Genomic DNA, 25,414 nt, shown 5'->3' on the forward strand with positions numbered 1-25,414 from the left:
TAAATGTTACAAAAATGTAACACTCGTTACTGTTGTTCAGACATTTTCCTTGGGGTCTCTTTCAACAGGGTTTAAAGTCAGAAGTAGTTTTGTGTATGATGTAGTCCCCGAATTTATAACCCTACCTCGAGGACATGAATGCCCATGCCGATTTACATATTTGTCTTGTAAATTATGATTTTCGCCACACCTTTTGATTTAAATACAGGGCAACAACATTGATGTTATGATATTTTAATCATCTTTACTCTAAATTTAATTTATTTGTAAAGAAATTATCATGAACACTGTCCTACTTCCTAATTCAGTCCAGGGGTTTGATCACAGTTCATGGCACAACTTGGCAGTCTGTGTCTTGGACGTACCAGCATGGGCACTAGCCAATATCTGAGACACTTCTTTACACCTGATACCTTCCATGTTTCGTCTAAAAACACCCCAGATTTCATGAAAAATGTCATCTTGTTTGAACTGAGCACTGGGAGAAAACTATTAATGAGATTAAGTATTACCTGATATTTCATATGAATGTGTGAGGGCATAATAATATGATAGTGCTCGAGCAAATGGCGACCATTGCGAGACGAGTTAATTTCTGTCCAAAAGCAGAGTCTGTCCGAAAACTGCGATAGTGAGTGTACACCCCTTGGTTTCCAAGTGTTGATCACAAAATTCTGACCAAAATTTTAGGTTGCTGGCTACAGGAAAAGTTTGCTATATATTGATATTCAGTGTAATGAGAAAGTGGCTGTATATTTTGTAGGAATGTTAACCATTATGTGTGCAGTTCTAGCCATATATAACAAGTGTTTACTATTTAAAATACACACATTTCCCCAAAGTTTATCAATTATTTATAGTCGCAAACTCTTTTGAAATAGTCATACATGTGAGATTTGTGATCAACACTTTTGCTTCCAATATCGAGATTTGCTGAGGGTTGTACTGGTAGTTACTGAACTTTGGAACTGCCTCCCTTTGGTAAAATGTCTATTATACTGTGTGAAGTATTGAATGTCACCATGTGTATCTGTCAGTCATGGATTGTTTGCAGTGTGACCAGTGCATATCTTGAGGACAAGCTGAATGGCATAGAGATTTGGTCATTTGTGAATCTTGTTTTCTCTAATCTATTAAATGATAGTATGCTTTCAAAGACTTAATACTACAAACATTGAATCAAGTAATTACCATTTGTGATTATAGATAAATATAGTAAACAGTTTCTGAAAGTGACAGAGACATTTTTCGCACAACTGAACTGATAAGGTTCAGTAGTGCTATAGGCATACAAAGTGTTTGTCTGTCTGTCTGTCTGTCTGTCTGTCTGTCTGTCTGTCTGTCTGTCTGTCTGTCTGTCTGTCTGTCTGTCTGTGTAAACAACTTAAAGTAAAAAAACACTGAACCGATTACCATGATATTTGGTGGGTATAGTACCCTAGGCGTCTAGTTGGGAAATTGTTCAAATCAAAATGATCACATCACCAGTGTGTGATTTGGGCAAAAAAAATGTCATTTTTGGTCAAAAAACTTTAAACTCTCAAACCACTGGGCAGATCGGCCTGAAATTTGGTGGGTATTTTCTTGGCGATATAATAGTTTGAGAAATGTTCATGACACGATGATCCCATCAGTGATATGCAAATTAGGGCTAAAAATGTGTTTTTTGGTCAAAAGTCTATAATTCCAAAAGTACTTGGTTGATTTGGCTGAAATTTCACAGGGATGTTTGTTTGAAATTGTTCAAAGCAAAATAATCACATCACAGATGTATGATTTGGGTCAAAAAATATGTTTGTTCAAAAAACTTAAACTCAAAAACTACTGGGCAGATTGGCCTGAAATATGTTGGGAACATTCTAAGGGGTGTGTAGATTAAGATTTGTTCATGACATGATGATTCCATCAGTAATATGCAAATTAGGGCTAAAATGTGTCTTATTGGTAAAAAATCTTCAATTGCAAAACAATTGAGCAGACTTGGCTGAAATTTAATGGGGATGCATTTTTAGGCAGGGTGTATAAATGAAGAAATATTAAATTAAGCATATAATGATCTCATCAATGATATGCAAATTTGGTGTAAAAATGTGAATTTTTGTCAAAAACATGTATCTCAAAAAGAACTTGGGCCTAATAAAAAAAAGTGTGGTTCCAATTATGCTCAATTTTAGAATAGGTGGGGTAGGTAGATATTTTATTTTATTATATTTATTTTTTCATGTGTGAGTGTCTAGTTCAGGTTTTCCATTGTTTTCCAAATGGTCTCTGTGTTGTTATTTATTTCTTACTATCAGATATACAGCCATTACAGATTGGAAGAACAGTTTTATATTGTTTTTTTAAGTTGATGTCAGTTTCCGCATCCACTATTTCTTGTGGCACTTCACACAATTTTTGCAATTTTATTATTTTGTTCTTGAATATGTAAAAAAAAGTTTAGGGTTGGCAGTGATAAACTATTTTATGTCTACGTCTTGGTCAATGAGACAAATTTAGTGAGATGTTTCTAGAAGTGTTATTCGGCACACTTTGACACAATTGGCCCTAGCAACCATGACCACACCCGGAGCAATAACCAAATGCCATATATTTTGCCAAAAATATATGAAATTTTCATGCTTTTACTGCCACTGACAGTGACAGTTGAGTGGAGTTCAAGGGTTAGGTTGATTCTCTTTTGTCATTTGCTGTCTCTTGTCTGTAATTCATAGTCCATAATTTTTTTTAATTTTTTTTTTTATCTTCTCTGAAACTGGCCGTTTGATTGATTTTATATTTGGTGTTCCTGTCCCTTGGGAAGTCTATTCAGATTTGTTCATGCCAAGTTGATATGAGTCATGTCCTATTTTACTGAATTTTTAAAAATATTTCTGGTCAATGATATTCTCAGCTTGATATCTTTAATTCTGTTTTTTGCTGATTTTTAGGTAATTTGTGATCGGGTAAATCAATTCTATGGTAAAGGGCAATTATAGTAGTGAACAATTTATACCACCAATAGAATGATTTAATTTCTTTTGAAGCTAAAAGCTAATGATGATGGAAGATATATGTTTTGTAAGGAGATTTTTGACTGGGTTTATAAGTTATGTTTACCTGGAAACCACAAACACTTCACCACTATGGTGGTTATTGTTAATTGTAGCATAGTTGAACTGTTTCTAGACAATGTTCAAAAATACAACATCATTGATTCACCGTGTCCATCTCCAGTGTACTGCAGAGCTATTTCGACTGCAATGTTAATTGTTTAGTTTGAAATGTTCAAGTTTTTGTATTTTTGACTATTCATGATGAGTACTAGAATATATAATTTTTATGTGACAGGTATTAATACAAAGTCCTATTTTGTTAGAGTTGAATCGTCTTGAAGCTGTCATTGTTCCATATAAATGAATATGTTCTGCAAGTAAAACACCAACCAACCAACCAACCACACTTTTTAAAGTCAAAGGTAATGGGTAATATGCAATATTCATTTACATCAACCTGGCAAAGAAATTAAAAAATACCAGTCGTTTAAACATCAAAATAGAAAAAAGAAACTTACACTTGAATATTCAAAGAGATGCAAAGCTTAGACAAAAGCACTTCTTTCAAACTGTGTTGCTATGCCAGATGAAGATATGCTGGCTCCGTATTGTTGAATTTGTTGAGTCATACAGATTGTAAGAGTGAAAATAACAAGAGAGAAATAGGTAGGAATGGGCTGCCATGGGGTATGGACTAGAGTCTGTGAGCACATGTTATAAATGAAGTCATGTCTCATTTACTAGAGTACATACCCCTGTCTTATTTGCCCTGGTATTGCAGGTGAAACATAGAAAAACTGCTTGCTGTGCTGTTACCTTTAGAATGGTTTGTGTCTACATGTCTGCCTTGGCTAGTTCATCTTTATTCCCAAATTCTTATTATCATAATGCTCAGTAGAATCAGTTTCTTACAATTCCACATTTCTGAAATTTTATCATGGAAGGAAAGTACCCACTCCAATTATTTCCAACTTATCTTTTTTAACTATGACTACTTTTGATTATTAGCACAACTGAATACTGAAATTCAGTAGTGCTATAGGCATGGTGCAGTGTCTGTGCGTGCATGTGTGCATGCGTGTGTGTGCATGTGTCTGTGTTTGTGTGTGTGCATGCATGCACGCACCCGCATGCGTGTGTGTGTGTGTCGACGACTTAAACCTCAGACCACTATAGTGGTCTGAGCTTAAACTTAAAAAAAATGCCAGTCCAATTGTCTTGGTATCTGATGGGGACATTGCTTGTGGTGTCTAGTTGGAAAATTGTTCAAATCAAAAAGTATTGCAGCACAATGTGTGATTTGCATATCAAAAATATAAATTTGGGTAAAAAAAACTCATCGGTCTAAACTGTGGTGGGAATATTCTAAGAGGTGTTTAGATTAGGAATTGTTGATAACATTATGGTCCCATCAGTTATATGCAAATTAGGGCTAAAAATGTGTCATTTTGGTCAGAAATTCCAAAACTACTTGGGCTGATATTTATGGAACATTCTTAGTGGTGTTTAGATTAAGAATTGATCATGACATGATGATCACACCAGTGATATGCAAATTAGATCAAAATCTCAAGTTTGGTCAAAAACTTATGTCTTGAAAACTACTTAGTTGAAACTTGGTGGAATGTTTCTAGAGGTGTTATTAAGCAGTTATTGTTCAAAAACATTTTGACACAACTGGCCCTAGAAACCATGACTGCACCCTTAGCAGCAGGGAAATGATGCATATTACAATAGATAAGCAAGTGAGTAAAGATTCAAAAATTGTATGGAAATATGCCTAGCAACAAGATCACAACCATAGCAATATCCAAATGATGGTTTATATTGTAAAGATGATAAGTGGAAAGGGTAAGCAAGTGAATAAAGATTCCACAAATGTATGCAAATATACCTAGCAACAAGACCAAGCCCATAGCAAGAGCCAAATACAATTGTGCTACAAAGCCATTGGTGCTAATTTCTTTAGATACATAGATAGTTTAAATATTCCTTACAAACACTGAATTCTTGAAATATGCTGTGTTTATGCTACCAAATACACAATTTTCAAAGTAATTCTACAGAATTTACTCCTTTGATGTACATCAAAGGTATCAATGTCTTTGTGCCCATATCTTATCTATTCCCAATGAAGACACAAAATCTCGTCTTAAAGTATCTATCAAAATCTTGTATATATATGTATCTGTGTTTATGTATCATTGTACTCTCGCTTCTATGCTATTTCTAGATTTACTCTTGCATTTCTTGTGCATGCCAAAGCTATGCACCCAAATAAACAAGTGTAAACTTCTTTTCTCGGTCTTCTTGTTTCATAAAGTTTCTGTAGTGCAGAACTTTATCACAAGACTTAAAAAAACAAACATTAAAACCAGCACAGCCTTAATAGTGACCAGTTTAAGTGATTCAACCAGCACAGCCTTAGTGACCAGTTTAAGTGATTCAACTCAATAAAAATCAACAAAAACATAAACAGAATTTGAAACCACAAAAAAAAGAAGAAAAAAAGAGGCAAATTGCAAGATTGACTTCAAATTCTACCTTTTAATGAAGTACATAAAATACCTCAGCATGTATTATAATTTTTTGTATATTACTTTAGTTTGAAGATCAGTAACCATGATAAATCTATTTCTAAAGACTAAAATGTAAGAACTTATACTGTTTAATAATATTAGTTTACTAGAGATGGTATACTCTGGTAACTATTCTAAATAACTGTTGAGAACAATTTGTGTTGAGGAACATAAAAACCATTAGGCAAAAATAAAAGTAAGGTTTGTTTCTGATAACATGACTTGAGGAAATAGGGTAGGTAGGTCAGAGTTTTATTTTATATAAAAAACAATTTTTTGTTGAGAAATTACTTAGACCCCAAAGCAAGATACTTGTTGGTCGCAATACTTGTGATAAGCAAATTAGGTCTAGAATGTGTCTTTTTGGTCAAAAATCTTTAATTCCAAAACTATAGAGCAGATTGGGCTGAAATTTAATGGCAATGCATCTGGGGATGTGTAGGTGAAGGTGTATTCACAATGTGATGATCCCATTAGCAATATGCAAATCAAGTAAAAAATCTCAAATTTTGGTGAAAAACATCTTGAAACTGCGTGATGAATGGGGTTGAAACTGGGGATGTTTGTAGAGGTATTTTGCTGCTACGGTTGAAAATGATCACACACAATTGGCCCTAGCAACCATGACCATGCCCTTAGCAACAGTGAAATGATGTATGTTACAAAGATAACAGGGATGGGTAGGTAAGTGAATAAAGATTTTAAAAAATGTATGCAAATATCCCTAGCAACAGGACCACACCCATGGTGACAGCTAAATGATGGTTGATAGTGCAAATATGACAAGTGGAAAGGTAGGGGGCAAGTTATTAAGATTCCAAAAATGTATGCAATATGTTCCAACATAATTGGCCATAGCAATTATGACCATGCCCTTAGCAACAGTGAAATGATGTATATTAGAAAGATAACAGGGATGGGTAGGTAAGTGAATAAAGATTTAAAAAATGTTGGCAAATATCCATAGCAACAGACATACAGTTGTGGTATGCCATTGGCGCTATTTTTTTTATTTGGCCTTACTTTGTCTTCTTTCAAATACATATACTCTATAAAATAAACCCTCAAATTAAAGATTAAAAAGTAAAGAATATATATATATATATAAAGCCCCCACCCCACCAAAAAATTTAAAACTTTGACCGTTTTGTCAAAAAAAAAAAAAAATGATAAGAATCACAAAACTTTAAAAAAAAAAAAGAAAAAAAGAAGTGATCTTTGTTTCGATTGCATTAAAAATGTATCCCAACCCCAAAAAAAACTATAAAAAGAAAAAAATCAAAAAAAAATCAAAAAAAAAAGAAATGTAAAAAAAGAAAGAAAAGAATTTGGATAGTATTGTTAGAGTTGTTAGAAAAATCAATACGATGACATGTAAGTAATTTTGTGCAATTTTAAAAGATTATTTGTAGTGTAGTCAAATGATATGTGCACAAACATTTGTGGTGTAGTCAAATGATATGTACACAAACATAAAGCCTAGAATGATTAAATGAATGTTTTTCTCCACATGAATTTGTTGTTTATAGTTTGCATTGTTGTAAAGGAAAACACGTACAGTTTATACAAATCAAGAGAAATCTTGTAAAATGGTGCTAAAATAGGAAAAGGCCAGTAAAGTGTTATTCATAGAATGCTATCTTTATTTCTACAAGCAGTAAGCCCAGATATTTGCTCATTATTACACTGTAGGGCTGTATTTATTGCTGTGTTTCTGTAGTGAGTTGGCCAAACCATAAAACCACTCTAGATTTTCCTTAGCAGTGATGGAAATGAAGGAAGAGATTAGTATCGTAGTTGTTTTTATAGTTGTGTTTTTATCTGACAAATTGGAATCATTTACACTGGTTTATAATTAGTATGTGGAAATTTATGATAGAAGTGTGATATTGATTAACAATGGTAAATATAGAATGTGAAGTGAATTACAAATGACGTTAATATTTGGTATACTGACACTTTTAGTGCACGCAACTGTCAGTGAGCATACATTTTGTCTATACACAAATCTGGTGAAATTCATTGCATTAATTAATTAAATAGATGATGGAATTTCTTTTTTTCTTTTGTCTTGCAGCAAATAAAAGGTTTACCATAGTAACAATTCTTGATTTATGTATTTATTTGCATGATGTAGACGTTATATGTGGAGCAGACACAAAAGCATATTTTTTTCATGAATATGCACAAATTGAGTTAAATTTTCTAGAAAAATAGTAAGATATTAACAAATCAATCAAAAAATCAATCATGGTCAATTATGTAAAATTCATGTCATCCTAATTTCAACTCCTCATACTCTTCCATAATCACAGTTTGCTGATCTTTTGCAACATAATTTACTTGTGCATGTGTGAAAATACTGAGCGCACTGATAGTAGACCTTCATTCAAAATATGTAACGAAGTAAGGAGATGAGACTCATCTTCAAAATGGGTATGACAAGCTTTATCAGCCAATAATACTTTCCCTGGTTTTATTTTGGTTGACTGCATTGTCTAACTGCGAAAAATCACATTCCATAGAGTGACTGGATAATAAACATTATTGTGTATTTGTTCATCTCACTTTGCATCTGATCAAATAGTTTACTATCATGTCTGCTAAACCTAAGATTCAAATGATAAATTGTTTGATGTCCACAATAATCAATTATATCATATCATTTCACATGTTGCACTACAATTTTTAATGCAATAATGTTTGTCATTTTGAGTTCATGTGTGGTCATTCCACATAATGAATTCAGTAATGTATTCAGGTGTAAGTTTTCTTGTAGATTTATAAGTAAGAAATACGATTTTGAGCTGAATTGTAGATGTTACTGAAGTGTGAGATATACTATATCCCCATCAATATTCAAATAATTTCCCTGGGCTCCCCTGGTGACTTCCTATAAACCCTACCTAGTCCCTTCCCTAATGAACAGTTGCCACAGGGCGACTTCCAGCTGTAAATAATTCACTCGTAATTGACTAAATACAGACATTTTGTCAATTCTTCTCCTCTTATCTAAATCAAAACACCCCTAATGTTATACTAGTAATATATACCTGTTACACCAACAGTTTGGTTTATCTCATCTTCTGGGAGATTATCACACCGAATAAACACTCAACCATACACAGATTAGTATAGAAGAGAGCTCTCTTATTCTGACTTGTTAAGTACACATATAGTAACAACATGAAAGAAACATGGAGAGTAGTGGTTGAACTACAAGGCAAAAAGAAAAGCAAGGAATGGTCGATACCTAGCAAATTGAAAAGTGATATTGTAATGGAATTACTGTTGTTCACACTGAGATTTCAGATATTGTTGAAGATTTTAATAATTTCTTTGTTCATATTGGTGAAAACCTTGCAAAGAATACTTACTTGCCTACGGTAATTAAAGTATTTATTGATTACACGTAACAAAACCCTGGGGATTTGTTAAAGGTACAAATAAAATAAAATTGGGAAAAAAAAAAAAAAAAAAAAAAATCATAATAATAACACTTATAGGCTTTTCAAAAGTAACATTACATATCATAATAAAGACTACAAAACAAAACAAAACAACAACAATAACTATTCAACGAGTTGAAACATAATATTAATGAAAAAATAATAATGAAGGGTAATTAGACATTTCAAATTATATATTATGAGTATTTTGTAGGTGGTGCTCCCTTTTTATATTACTAAGTTTGATATATTTTCCAAGTGCGATAATTAGAGTTTTGTTGCTCATTATTTCTTTAAATTGTTGTTCTTCTGTCAAGTTTCTGTAATTATTAATATGTTTAGCAGCTTCACTAAAGAGGTCATGCCTGAGTAAATTATACAGGGGACACTGTAATATAAAGTGTTTTTCATCTTTTACAAGGGTTGAGTTGCATATTTTACATAATCTGCTTTTAGCTGGTATTTTGTGATGACGACCCTTTTCAATTTCAAGTTTGTGGTCACTTAGTCTGAATTTACAGATTATTGATCGCAATTCTGGGTTATTTAATTTTTCTAGATATGGTTCAAGCTTAAAATCTAATTTAATGAGTTTGTATGTTCTGAGTTTGCAGTTATTATTTCCATTTTCCTCTCTGTTATTTAAGCTGTTTTTCCACTGTGAGATGAAGCTTGCTTGTTGCTGATGTTCAATGTTGATTATTTGCTGTGTTTTTATTTTTTTACTGATTTCATTGACTTGTAATTGATTTATGTCACTATTAGGTAGGTACAAAGTTGTGGATTTGTACCAGGTTGTCTTTTTTTCTTTGTTGAAACTGAAAGCTTCTCGTAATATGTTGTTTTTTGTATTCATTACATGGACGAGATATTTTATCGCTTGTTTTTTCACAAATATATCTAATGGAAATCTTCCAAGTTCCCCATAAATCCCCATTTTAGTGGTTTTCTTTGATACTCCTAGTATAAACCGACAGAAGTTAACATTTACAGTTTCAATTGGTGAATCTTTGCAGCACTCATCACTCCATATGTCACACCCATATACAACTATTGGTCTTATTAGTTTATCAAATATATCTAGCATTAATAATGTAAATTCTGCTTTCCATAATGTAATTTGATGTTATGCTAACAAGCTAACAGTCTATTCTGGTCAAACAAAGATGTTAGTCATTGGTAGCACATGTAGATGCAAATCTCTCTCTGTCTCAATTCAAAGATATGAATACACATGTACTTATACACAGTAGGACACTACTTCTTTCGTTGGAGTTTGCCTGGATAATAATGTTTTATGGAAATATCACATTTAATACAGAAATAAAGAACAAAGTTAACCCTGAGGTTTATTTTACAGGTTTCTTTATTCTTTTGATGCTGTTACTATACGCTTGTTCTTCCTCATTTGTCACATGGTCTTGAAGTTTGGTGCTAAAATTTGGAATACATTCCCTTCATATTTAAGAGATACCTGTTGTCGGAGTAAGTTTAAAACAGACTTCAAGCAGTACCTCCTAAACCAATAATAGATTTCACCTTTTTATTAATATTTTTTTTACTCTTTATCATAACACATTATAAGTTTTGTATCATGGTCATTTTTAATAATCATTATTTGTTTGCTGTAAATTTGTATGTATTGTCTAATTTTCTTCATTGAATTAGGTCAGTCTCGAGTAGTTGTTTTGTCAACTATTTTTGACTTCATTTCCATGTCTGCTCATAGATATATTGTTGTTCACTCATTTCTTTTATAGTTTCAGTTGTATAATTTTTTATCTAGTGGAAAGAAAGCATTTTTATACATGTACAGCTGGAAGAGAGAAAACTAGCCAGGGAAAGAAGAAAGAAAGTTTTATATTACCACAAAAATCAATTGATCAATATCACACAAAAAATGAATTTTATTTCACCACAAATATTAATCAATCGATCGATCGATCGATCGACCGATCGACCGACCAATCAATCAATCAATCAATCAATCAATCAATCAATCAATCAATCAATCAATCAATCAATCAATCAATCAATCAATCAATCAATCAATCAATCAATCAATCAATCAATCAATCAATCAATCAATCAATCAATCAATCAATCAATCAATCAATCACATGCTCGCTGCCCCCTGTTGTAGAATGCTACCATTATGCTGAAGAGAATGACGTACATGTCACGTGCTAAAATCAAAACGGGGATTTCCCGTAGGTCACGTCACAGAACATGGGCCAATCATTTGAATGGACTAAAGTCACATGGTTCAAAGGGGGATCCCATGATACAATCCGTAGTAGTGAGTATGTTCTGATGACATATTGCATCATTCGATACGCTATGTGGATTAAATGTTAGAATCATATATCGGACACATTATTTTTCAATTGTTCAAGTCGGTACATTGTACTTCGTACCATGTAAGTTGTAACGGTACTTATCTCGGATTCAACCCAAGACCAGGTACAGTATTAACAGGAAATGTGTGACAGTGTGTATATACTTGCACAGCTGCACAGCTGGTCGAAAAATCGTCAGCGGCAAGACGGCAAATGTATTCAACACCCTATGTTGCTATATTGAGACATGACGAGTTTGTATTGAGACCATCTCCGTTTTGTCTTTTAATATATAGGTCTTTACATGTAATATATACGATATTATCTACTGGCGTTTCTAGTTACAGTCATTTTAGCCTGGAATCATGTACGGATTGGGATCCGTTTTGAATGTTTCTTTCCAATCACCAAACCTTCAAACAGAACTAGTGATCTGTTACACACAAGTAACGAGGATTCAATGTATTAAGCACGAGAAAGGCTAGTAATTGTGCGTTAGCAAGTTTGATGTGCGACCCCCCCCCCCACACACACACACAAATTACCATATTTGCAAGGGTTACCATACAGAAACGCAACTGCACGGATTTGTCCAAACAGTAAAAGAACATTTCAAATAGAGTAAATCAACTGTGTTTTAATTCCATGATGAGAGGGCGCTAATTAACTTCATTGTAATTTACAGGAAAAATGAGGCAAGGATGAAGACCATAATTGGGTGATCTTGGGTGTACATTTAAAGACTGAAATTAACATCATGGAAGGTGAATATAACATCAAATTTAAGGAACCATTGCAGGACAATTTTAGATGTCTTGCTTGTAATCTAGCTCTAAGAGAACCAAGACAGACGTTGTGTGGACACAGATTTTGTAAAGAGTGCCTTGACTCTAAGATTGGGTAAGTTTGATGATTGTGTATTTATAAAAAAAGTCTAGTACAGAAATTATTTGTTGGCATGTGTTTATCACAGGAAATACAGATAATGAGGTTGAGATTTTGAATTCTTCCAGAAATAATATATTAGAATGAATATGTCACTATAGTATAATTAACCACCATCTCATCAGTTTAGAGAGAGAATAGCAATGTGAGAATTAAGTTATGGACAAGAAGGATATATACCAACATTCTGTTTTTTTGTCAACAGAAATTATAACATTTCTTGAAAGATTTCACACGGCAAAGGTTCTTCATACCTAGCTGTAGTCTAGTTCATAGACAACACGTTACGATTACACTAAATTAGTACTTGGAGACAGCTAGCGCCACACACCAATTTATGTGTTTGAATGAAAGTATTTTAATTCAGCAATTGAGAAAAATGGTAACATATCATTTTCATTTCCACAGGTCAAGCAATGAGTTCAGATGTCCATATGAGCAATGCCAGCATAAACTGACAATTGACAAGATATATAAAGATTCATATGCCAAGAGAGAGATAGGTCAATTGAAAGTGATATGTAAATGCACTTGGGAAGGTACTTGGAGTTCCTATCATGACAGCCACTCCAAGGAGATATGTGAGCTCACCATCATCAAATGCAGTAATAAAAATTGTGAGAAAAATTTCCAAAGATGTGATCTCCATAACCACTTGGAAAATGAATGTCTTGGTAGACTGGTAACTTGCTGCCATTGTCAACAACAGTGTGCTTTCATCCAAAAACAGGTAAATGTATTAACAATTGACTTGCTGTCATACAGAGAAGTACATTAATCATTTTGTACATTTTGTTTAAAAAGTGAAACAGGCTTCAAACCACTTTGTGTCTTTGTATGTGATTGACAATTGGTTTATTTTGGGTGGTGATATGATAGAATGATAATAGAAGTGTTGATCACATGACCAATGCCAACAAGTTTTGTAATTGCTATTCAAACTGCCTTTAGAATTGATGTCATCTGGATTCCAACACCGTGTATCGAATCATCTCTAAGATAGCTTCAGATTCAAACCCAATGGATTGCCACTAGACTAGAATTGATGTATTATTATCCTTTTGTCCATTACGTAGTATGTAATGTGACTGTCATCATTGCAGTGTAACAGCTGATATGTAGGGACGATTGCACTATGTCACACAAACTCAATAAGTGAATTTCGTTCATTTAGGACGTGGATGTGGTTGTTATGTTCAGGTTGAAACCTTGGGTTGATTTATGTAGGCAAACTATTCCAATCCACATGGATTCCAGGCTAATTCTGAAGGTTACAAGTCCAATAGAGTGGCCATGTTTTAACTAAAGTTATAACAAGTTTCAATAAACAATGTACCACAACTCAGTCATGGCTCACATTTGTATTAGTCTGCAGACTTTTACCTCTTTATATGGTTTCAAACAAACCTTCAAGCACATCTACTAGTCCAGGAATTGTATAACTGTAATTGTAATTTTAATCGTGTTACGTTATATATTTTGAGTCATATGAGTACCTTTGCTGTGAATTTCTGTATATTAATATGTGAGGAGACAGGCCAAGACTAGCTGGAAGCTATTCCCTCTTCCCATTTACCCACTGTGATAGTTTATATTTATTTGAGTAAATAAACTGATTAATTATTATGACATAAAACTAACATTGATTTCATAGGAATAATATATATTTAATGTCCTATAGTAACAAGATATTTTAACATTGTCACAGAGATACCTGATAGTTTAAGTTTTGACATTGTCACAAAGACACTGTTTATAAATATTCATTAATTTATTTTAACACCTTTGTATCAGAGCCATCTAGCCCCCCCTGAAGTATTTGCTAAGGTAGTGATACTGGCTCTTCCTTTTATTGCTTAAAACCAGCAGGTCACCTCTCTATTGCCTGTGCTTTATTTTCTGAATACTATCAGCTCATTTTAGTTACATTGTGACCACTGTGTACATACATGCATTTGATTGGCATGAGATACATAGGCAGAGTAGCCTTACACATTTCTCCAGTGAAGTTTCCCAGTGAAGTTTACCTGCATACTCCTCAGAATTTCTCATTCTGATGATGTGTGTTGGAACTATTAAATCAAAAGCGTTTTGTCCTTTAATATGGTGGGCATTCCGTACAGCCAGTTAAATGTTCTCTGCCCCCTTACAAGAGGCATTTAGTTTATAGTTTCTAATAAAATAATGGATTAAATTTAATGCATCGACTGTTTGTGCCTAAGTTAGTGATAATTTTAACTAACTTATGAAGCACATGTTAATATTGGTGAATATTGGCTTATTCTACAGGAACATGAGAGTGAAGTATGCCAGAAAGTGCCAGTAAACTGTCCATATACTTGTAGTGAGGTCAAATTTCCTAAAGAGCAGGTTAGTTTTGTTGCTTTTCTGTCTGTATGATTGTTATAATAACCTTGACCTATGATTCTCTAGATTCAAATATCCAATATAACATTTCAAAGGTCTAGAAGTCAAACCTGCTTTACGTAATCATAACAGTAATTTTACCAACTGATTGAGATGCTGTCCCCACACTACAGTGGATACCAACATATTTCGTCTGTTAAATTTTCCACATCTTTCATGCCCCAACATCTAAGGACTCTTGGTCATGACAATTAAGACAGAAACTTGTGGGTGCGTTTACCAATTCAAATGGTATTCTGAAAATCAGAACATTAGGCATCTGGGGTTAAGAAAGCAGTTTTTTTCATTTGCTTCCCCAGTTAAAGGGATTTGTCAATAATCCTTAGTAATTAAGGTCAATTTTGGTAAAGTAACAACTTTTAACTATAGTCATCAAATACTGTGACTTGATCTGTTTAACTTTCTAAAGTCAACACAAAAGCTTACACTCTCATCCTTTTTTCTCACCAATACTACAGGGATGCATAGTTTGATTCTGATGGTTTGACCAATTTCATATCTAGCAGCTTTACCTTCACTTTCTATAACTTCTTGCATTGCAAATGGCAGTGGATATGGTTTAGATCTGATTGGGTCTGACTGTATCTGACTTTAGACTTTGCCAATTTCTCCTGTGCTAGCTCACATATATTCTCAAGTCTTTCTCTTACATCCAATATATGCTGATAGGTACTTTTGACCTGTGGATTGGTATGTTCATTAGTCCACAGTTCTCTCAATGTAGCCATGGGTCCACTAACTACATGCCCATATAGAAATTCAATTTGCATGGTGAAAACCTAGACCTTGCTTTTGGAGCCTCCCTGTAATATGCAAACAGTAATGCATCCAGATATCTATCCCAGTTTGATTGGCTTCTCCTTACACATATATTATATGAGCATACAATTGAAGCATTCACTAGACCATCGTATGCAGGGTTTTATGGAGTAGTTGTTTATTGTTTTAATAGACAATAACCTATCCACCTCCTGCCTCAAGTCAGAGATAGAGTGCCTAGATCAGACAAGATTTTTGAGGTATCCCTAGCCTGCTATAAATAGACACAAGAGCTTCTGCAACTACTTCAATTTGAATTTGTTTCAGAGCAATTACTGTTTCTGGGTAATGTGTTGCATAGTCTACTTCTTCTACAACTACTTCAATTTGAATTTGTTTCAGAGCAATTACTGTTTCTGGGTAATATGTTGCATAGTCTACAAGGCAGGGTTAAGTTAAACCCTAAACTTAAGATGTAACAAAAATCTGTAACTGGATCTAAGGGAGCAATCAAATCTACAGCTATTCTCTGAAACAGTGTATCGAATAATGGCATAATTACTACCTTAGGGTATTTACTTGCTTTCCCTTTTGGACCTGTTTTTTTGACAAATATGACAAGACCGACAATATGTACTGGTACCTCGTGACATCACCATCAATTTTACATGTAGGTCAATAGAATTCGGTAAGAACCATCTTATCATGTGTTTTCTTTGACCTCAAGTGACCTCCCATTATCCACTCGTGAGTCAAACTTAACACATTCTGACCAAACTTCATTGGTGCAATTAGTTGAGTGAACACCTGGCCATGGTCAATTCTTGGAGAATGAAATTCTCTATAAATCAGACCTCTCTTAATGACAAACTAAGCCACATAACACCGACCAGTGTGGACCTCCTTACCACTAGCAAAACTGAGATCTCCTGTATCAGTTTCAAAGTAACATCATTCTGCTGTTCCACCTGCAACCCTTGTGCAGTCACCGGTTCAGTCCCCATCCCAATAACAGGAACAACTAATTTCCGAACTGGCCTCTTCTCTGCAGTCTTCTGCGCTCTAGTCTGAACAGCTTAGCCATAAGTACAAGATGTAAAATGTTCTGAAGTTGTGGCGGTCAAATCCTTCTACAGAATTCCATTGAAAATTTTTGTATGCATGCCTATAAGTTTATTTATACACAATTTAAGTAAATATTCTGACTTTTCTTTATATATTAATGTTACAAGAAACTACCATCATTGAAAATAATATATTATGACATTCAGAATGTGTTCAACGTTTTGACTTAATTGTGTGCTTTGTGTGAACTTGTAATGTAGGTATTTTCATTTCTTGATTCCTTCAGCTCCAGCAACATCTACAAGACTGTCTACTGGCACCAACTCAGTGTGCCTTCAGAGAACTTGGCTGTACCTTTCAGGTGAAGATATATTGAACACATATTACCTGGCCATGAGGGCTATAGCACCCGTTTCTTACACCCGAGGGACTGTGAGTTACCAGAATCACATGCTATTTCCCTCGGCCTTTGGCCTCGGGAAATAGCATGTGATTCTGGTAACTCACAGTCATGAGGGGGTAATGAACGGGTGCTATAGCCTGAATATAGGCCAGGCAATATGTGTTTTATAATATACCTCATGCTGTGAACTCGCGGTGGCAGACGACATCGTCAGAAGCTGCCATTTTGACCTGCTGTGAACGCGCAGTGGTCATGTGACCATGTAAAAGTTGATGGAACTATTTCCCTAGGGAAATAGTCATTCTATTTTCCTATCACGTGAGGGTGATTCTAGCAAATCATGGCACAGCATTATCACTAGGTATATTATAAATCAGTCTATAAGGAAAAAAAGAATGCTTTTTTTATTATATGTTATATGATGGAAATTATCTGATATCTTGACAGTGTATCAAAGTGAGGAGACATAGTTTCAGTTTACTGTAGATGTGTAAAGTGACATTGTGGGTGTGTATATATATATATATATATATATATATATATATATATATATATATATATATATATATATATATATATATATATATATATATATATATATATATATATATATATATATATATATATATATATATATATATATATATATATATATATATATATATATAACTCGATGAGTATCAATCTGCTAAGACAGTGCTCTATACCGCAGTGGCAGAGCGTAATTGTTTATTATGCTCTGCCACTGCGGTATAGAGCACTGTCTTAGCAGATTGATACTCATCGAGCTACATACGCTCCTCCTCCAAGTCGAGCACTCTACTCAACCAGCTACCAGACCCAGAATGGAACAGCCACAATTTCATTACAAAACTATATATATATATAAATCAGACTATAAGGAAAAAAAGAATGCTTCTTTTATTATATGTTATATGATTGAAATTATCTGATATCTTGACAGTGTATCAAAGTGAGGAGACATAGTTTCAGTTTACTGTAGATGTGTAAAGTGACATTGTGGGTGTATATATATATATAAGTCATTTAAGTGTTTTCCTTTTGAAGTATGGTTTGTATTTTAAGGTGATAAGATTGTAAAACAAATGAAAGGATAGGAAGTCCATGCAAATAAGTTTTACTTTTGCCTTCTGGAAAGAAATGCATGACAAATTCATAGATAATGTGTTGGATATAATCTGACAAGATCAATTTTTTATTTACAATATAGGGTACAAGAAAAGAAGTCAGCCATCACATGTGTGATACTGCAGTCATGCAGCAACACCAGCTATATCAACTGACATATACTTTAGAACTTGATCTGAAATGTACCACAAACAAGAGAGAAATAACGGAGTTACAAAATGAACAGCCAATCCTTGAAAGCAAATTTGGCTGTGTAGTAGAGGATTTTGGAGAGTTAAGGAAACAAATACATGAATTAAAGAAGCACATACTAGATCTGCAGGTATGTTGATAAATGAAATCTTCACTGTTCTGTCACATTTCAAACTTGCCTATTATGTTAACTTTCATCTATGACTTAAATTTTATGACAAATTATATCTGTAGATATAGCTACTAGTTAGACATTCAAGTTCACAAGATTGAAAAGGCATGTACTTCTTGGACAGCTGATTAGCATATGTACACAGATAAATGGCTTTGTGTACAGAATTCACTTGGTAATTACCAAGATACTTATATTTACATTGAAATCCTGGTTTTGCTGTAATCATGATGAGTCAAGATACAAGTGTAAATCTGTTGTCTGGAAGAAACCATTTCATGTAGAGTTTGTTCAAATGGAGTATATATTTAGCATATATATTACCTACTTTGCCGACATATTTTGATAAGTTCTGATGACAATTTCAGCATCAAATAAATAACAACATCCAGTACAATTCAGCATATATATTTGTTCAATGTGAATGTAAAGTAAATTTAGTACTTATAAATGCATGTAACATCAGACAGCCACTTGTTTAAAATGATTTAGTACTGGAAGAAGCTTATCAGATGTTTATAAAAACATTGCATGGCAGGATGTGAGTGCTGTCAGAAGTAGTGGCAAGTGGCAAAACTGCCAAAATAAAGGATTGTGTTGTTGATTACCAACTGAATTCTCTGTGTTAGCAGCAGTTTGTCTGTTTACATTAATTATGTTAATCAGCTGTCCAAGAAATTCAAAATGCGATATATACCATCATTTGGCTGTTGCTGTGGGCATGTTCTTGTTGCTAGGCAGTATTCATGCATGTTATCATTTTTGAGTGTCTGTCAACTTGCCTATCCATCTTCAGTTGTTTTCTATACGAGCCACCATTGGCTGTTGCTATGAGTGTGTAGGTCTCATTGCTATGCATGTATATGATGATTTTCTTGAATGTATCAACTTGTCTATCCATCCCTGTTTTTAACACCACTGAACTGATAAGGCATGGCAAAGTGTTTGTCTGTCTGTTTGTCTGTCCATCACTGATATGCAAATTAGGTATAAAAATGTGTCTTTTTGGTCAAAAGTCTTTAATTCCAAAACTGCTAAGCAGATTGGGCTGAAATTCAGTGGAAACATTCCTAGGGGTTGTTAGATTGAGAATTGTTTTTGACCCAATATCATCAGTGATATGCAAATTAGGGCTAAAAATGTGTCCTTTTGGTCAAAAATCTATAATTCCAAAATTATTGAGCAGATTGGGTTGAAATTTGATGGGAACATTTTTAGTGGTGTTTAGATTGAGAATTGTTAATAACATGATGATTCCATTAGTGATATGCAAATGAGGTCTAAAATATGTCATTTCGGTTGAAAATATACAATTCCAAAACTGCTGAGCAGATTGGACAGGAACTTAATGGGGATGGATGCATCTTGGGATGTGTAGGTGAAGCTGTATTATCAATGTGATAATCCCATCAGCGATATGCAAATTGGGTATAAAAAAATCTCAATTTTGGTCAAAAACTTATATCTTGAAACTGCGTGGTGAATGGGGTTGAAACTTGGTGAGGATGTTTCTGGAGGTGTTATTCTGCAGTTATTGTTGAAAACATTTTGACACCATTGGTCCTAGCAACCAGGACCACACCCTTAGCAACAGCGAAATGATGATGTGTGTATTACAAAGATAACAACAGGGATGGGTAGGTAAGTGAATAAATATTTTAAAAATGTATGCAAATATGCCCAGCAACAATTTTTATATTTGTAATAAACACTATCATTTGACTGTTGCTATTGGTGTGGTCTCGTTCCTTGGCATACTTGCATAAATTTTTTGAATATTTTTTCATTTGCCAACTCAACAATATAGTTATTTTTGCAAAACATACTGGCATTTCATTGTTGCTAGTTGTATCAACATGTTTTGAAAAATATCTACTGAATATTAACACCTACAGAAGCATACCCATCAAACTTCAGCTCCATTCACTGGGCACTTTTTGAGATATAAGTTTTTGGCCAAATTTTAGATTTTAAAGCCTTATTTGCACAATGTCATCAATGATGGGATCATCATGCTGTGAATATTTCTTCAACTACACAACTCCAGGTGCATCCCCATTAAATTTCAGTGCAATCTACGTGGTAGTTGTGGAGTTAAAGAATTTTGACATAAAAATCACATTTTCATACCTAATTTACATATCAGTGATGGGATCACAATGTCAAGAACAATCCTTCATCTACACATACCAAAGAACATCCATACCAAAATTTTAGACCAAGCTGGCCAGTAGTTTTGGAGTAACATTTACATTTTCAGGACAACTGAACTTGTTAGGTTCAGTAGTGCTACAGGCATGGCAAAGTGGCTGTTTGTCTGCCTGTGTCAAAAAACGCTGGACTGATTGCCATGATATTTGGTGGGTACATTACCTTAGGTGTCTAGGTCTAAAACATCTCAACTTTGGTCAAAAACTGATATTTTGAAACTGCATGGTGAATGGGGTTTAAACTTGGTGAGAATGTTTCAGGCGGTGGAATGTTGCTGCAGTTACTGTTATTGTTGAAAACATTATGACACAATTGGCCCTAGCAACCATAACTGTGTCCTTAGCAACAGTGAAGAGTTTATTTCAAGATGAAAAGTTGGAAGGGCTTGCAAGATAATAATGATTCCAAAAATGTGTGCAAATATGCCTAGCAATAAGACCACACCCATAGCAACAGCTAACTACAGTTGTGCTACTACACCATTGGTGCAATTACCAGAAATGATATTTTTTTACCAAAAAGGTACATCTCTGGTGCGTTCATTTTCATTTGAACAATCTTCCATATATACACCCTAATTAAATGTTCTTACATAATACTAAGGCAATCCGTCTGACTGTTTTTGACTTTAATTCGTTAAAATACATACATACATACATACATACATACACAAACACATACATACATACATACATACACAAACACAAACACATTACCATGTCTATAACACTACTGAACAAGTTCAGTTGTGCCAAAAAATTGCACCTTTCGACCCACATAAACGTGCTGCAATCATTTTCATTTGAAGTATTTCCTGACAAGACATCCTATAAGTAATATTCATCCCACCAAACATAAATGCAATTGTTCCATCCCTGAGTTTTTGACTTTAAGTTGTTTACACACAGAGAGAGAGAGAGAGAGAGAGAGAGAGAGAGAGAGAGAGAGAGAGAGAGAGAGAGAGAGAGAGAGAGAGAGAGAGAGAGAGAGAGAGAGAGAGAGAGAGAGAGAGAGAGAGAGAGAGAGAGAGAGAGAGAGAGAGAGAGAGAGAGAGAGAGAGAGAGAGAGAGAGAGAGAGAGAGAGAGAGAGAGAGAGAGGGGGGGGAGAGGGAGAGAGGGAGGGAGGGAGGGAGGGAGGGAGGGGGGAGGGAGGGAGGGAGGGAGAGAGAGAGAGAGAGAGAGAGAGAGAGAGAGAGAGAGAGAGAGAGAGAGAGAGAGACGCACACACACACACACACACACACACACACACACACACACACACACACACACACACAGAGAGGAGGATAGCTGCCTTGCCATGCCTATGGTACTTAAATGACCCTCAGTTTAGTTGTGCTAAAAATTGTCATTGTGGTTGATGATGCTGTTTCTTTAATATGCTACAGCATGGTGTGTACATGCCCTTAAATGACAAACTTTTCAGTCCGAGTGTCTAGAAGCAGTTTGTCATATATTTAGTTTTAATGATTGTTGACTAAAGTTTTTGCATTCTTTGCTCTTGACATTGCTGTGTATTATTACTGGTATTTCTTCAGAATGCTGGTGCACAGAAAGATGAGAAAATAAAACACCTTGAAGAGAAAGTAGATGAATTCAAAGAATTTGCAGCTAAACACAAGAAGTTTGAGAAGGAAGTGATGGAGATGAGAAAAGAAATACAATGGCTTGAAGAACAGAATTTGAAGCTGGAGGAAGAAATCAAAACATCTTGTCGTCCACCACCTGCTCAGTTACGTATGCAGATGATGAAAGATGGCATTGATTACTTAGAAACAAAAGAAGTTGAAAAGAAAAGAAGTAACGGTTGTACCAGTATATCTTGTAGTGAGGAAGAAAGCATCAAGCCAGGTGAGATAATAAATGTAACAAGTGTATGTGAATGGCACTGGAATTAATCTCTTCCTGAGGTTGCTTGGAAACATTCTCTACCTAACTTTGATACTGAACTATAGGTTATGTAATTGGCCCTAGCAACCATGACCACACCCTTAGCAACAGCCAAATAATAGGTTTTTTAGCACAACTGAACTGATAAGGTTCAGTAGTGCTATATAGGCATTGAGTGGTGTCTGTCCATTTGTCTGTCTGTGTGTGCATGTGTATGGGTGTGGACGATTTAAACTCAAAAACTGCCAGACCGATTGCCTTGGTATTTGGTGGGGACATTACTTTTGGTGTCTAGTTGGGAAATTGTTCAAAGCAAATTGATCGCATAACAGGCGTTAATTGATTTGGGTCAACAAATGTCATTTTGATCAAAAAATTGTTCTGAAATTTGGTGGTCACGTTCTTATGTGTGTGCAGATTAAGATTTGTTCATGACATGATGATGCCATCTGTAATATACAAATTAGGGCTAAAAATGTGTTTTTTTGGTCAAAATACAAATTGTATGTAACATAATACACAAAAAGTGTATTGCTAAATCAGTTCATTCAATGCTTATTATGTCATTTCTTGTTATAGTTATCCTAAAGTCAAATGCACATGGTAAACTGGTCAGTAAAAGGCTATTTTCTGTGCTACAAGAGATGAAAGATGGTACTGCCATAGCCAGAATGCCTGCAAATCAGTATGCTCAGTTTACCACACATACACCACTGAAAAATCTCAGCACTGAAGAATTAGTTAAGCAAATACATGACTTGTGTGGCGAGAGTGCTGAACATCTGGTACACCTGATTGGTCAGAAAGCAACCAATGAGAATTTGATGAAGCTGGCTCACTTGTTGATTCTGAGAGCCAATGAAGAGGCACTGGTAAGAGACTGTGAGTTGGATGGCACCTGTGAGGGCGCTGTAGGAGATCTCACTTACAATGATACTATTTTGGACAATGTAGAACTGGAAGGTGAAGATGTGGTAGGTATTGCTTTCTAGTACATCAATCACAATGTAACACTTTTCAGGGATTTATAGCCACAAGCATGATGAGCAACTGTGGTGCTTTCAAAATGCTAAATGTGTTTTGTTCATCATTTTTGCCAACTCTAACACTACAACCTCTAGGTCAGTATTTCTGCCACCTTGATGACAATTTTCAATGTACAAAATTTCTTTTTATCTATTAGGAATTACATGTTTTCAAAGACTTTCATAGTTTTGACACAATGGGTATATTTCAATGCAACATATCTGTGATTTCTCCAACCATTGCAGAGACAAAGGCTTAGATGGTTAGAGAAGCGAGTGTCAGATGTTGAAAAGATGAGTACAGAAAGTCTTGCAGGTAACTCCTATTCTGCTGGAGGGGGTGATCAGCAGAGTTCACCAAACTCTCACAATCACACCACTGAAATTACATACTCTACAATAGTCAAGCATAACCTGGATACATCCCTGATACAGAGTACCAGTACTATGCCAAATCTATCGCCAGTACCAAGACAAAGCCAACCAAAAGTGAAGAAACAGATGTCCAGGACCAAGACACATTCTGGGTCATGTTATAGGTGCAAGCAGATTGGTCACTTCATTGCTGACTGCCCTTACAAGAAGAAATAGTCAATTTTCTGGGAGATGTCATATTCCCTGTTGTTAATAGCTATCACTCAAACTAATTGTTCAATGTAGATCTGACATCAGACTGTTGCTATAGTGAGTGTGGTCTCAAAGACTTGCTGGGTTGACTAGTAGAGATCACAGTCAATTTTTTTCAACCTGCAGTTGGATGTTGAATTGGTAAATATGACACTGTGGTGAGCAAGCTTTCAGCTTACTTTGACATCAACTATCCTATTTTTGCAACACATTGATGGAACTGTGATGTAAGATAAAAACATGATGATGACGTAATTACACTCACAGTAGGGCAATGTTTCTGATAGCAAATTTTTCTAAAGTGATGCCGCATTCAAACTTTCAGTGTTTACATTACCTTGATAATAGAGTGATTATATCTGCACAACCAAGGCACCGCTATCACCTACTAGTGCAATTTACAACATTGATCTTACAATAGTTTTAGTTTGTGTCTATCATAGTAAACCTAAAGTTGGCTTTCTGCAGTATTATTGATTGTGTAACAAAATACTAGGATACGTATAAAGCTTGGTGAAAATAACTGTTGAGTAGCCTAAGAAATTAAGGTAAAAATAATAAAATGAATTTTTATCATGGTTTACATCATATGTTGCACTTGTGAATATTAGTTTAGGTGAAAAGGGGAGGGGGTTCTACCTAAACAAACAAAGTTCATTTATTGAGTGTGTGTGACATTGCGTGATCATCACTAAATATTCATGGGATCAGCATAATCCCAGATTGTCTCAGTTTAAAGTACGATGTGTACATGATTTGATCTTAACTTAATTATTAATAACATAATTTGATTCAAATTTAAAAACTCCCCAAATTTTAACTGATATCCATGTGAAAATCAGTGTTTTCATTTGATGTTCCATGGTACATTATAGAGAGTAACCTTATCCAATGTCCATTACATTGACTGTCCACTATACTGGAATTGCAATGTCTATAACATGAGTGTAAATATGAGTTCCTTTGTTATGAAATCTGTACTTAAAAAAATTGATTATCACAATGCTAGGCAAACCACACACACACACACACACACACACACACACACAGTCACATTATACATACATGTAAGAACATATAAGGGAGAAACATAATAATATAATATAATGTTATTTCTTGTGTTTCATGTTGGTATTGTTCAGTGATA

At 34.5% G+C, this 25,414-nt stretch overlaps 1 protein-coding gene across 2 annotated transcripts; it reads left to right on the forward strand.

Moving 5' to 3' along the window:
- The first annotated feature begins 11,369 nt into the window (after window positions 1-11,369).
- On the forward strand, window positions 11,370-25,301 carry LOC144449148 (uncharacterized). 2 transcript variants are annotated; one of them, XM_078139628.1, is made up of 9 exons: window positions 11,370-11,483; window positions 12,088-12,302; window positions 12,756-13,077; window positions 14,637-14,717; window positions 16,885-16,959; window positions 18,233-18,472; window positions 22,264-22,576; window positions 23,195-23,589; window positions 23,887-25,301. In XM_078139628.1, the coding sequence occupies exons 2-9, from the start codon at window positions 12,160-12,162 to the stop codon at window positions 24,229-24,231; spliced, it is 1,914 nt and encodes a 637-aa protein (XP_077995754.1). In that variant the 5' UTR covers window positions 11,370-11,483; window positions 12,088-12,159; the 3' UTR covers window positions 24,232-25,301. The 2 variants fall into 2 exon arrangements, with proteins under 2 accessions (XP_077995754.1, XP_077995744.1); XM_078139618.1 differs by having other exon boundaries at window positions 11,405-11,526.
- The last annotated feature ends 113 nt before the right edge of the window (window positions 25,302-25,414 follow it).

This window comes from Glandiceps talaboti, chromosome 2, assembly GCF_964340395.1.
Source record: "Glandiceps talaboti chromosome 2, keGlaTala1.1, whole genome shotgun sequence".
NCBI lineage: Eukaryota > Metazoa > Hemichordata > Enteropneusta > Spengelidae > Glandiceps > Glandiceps talaboti.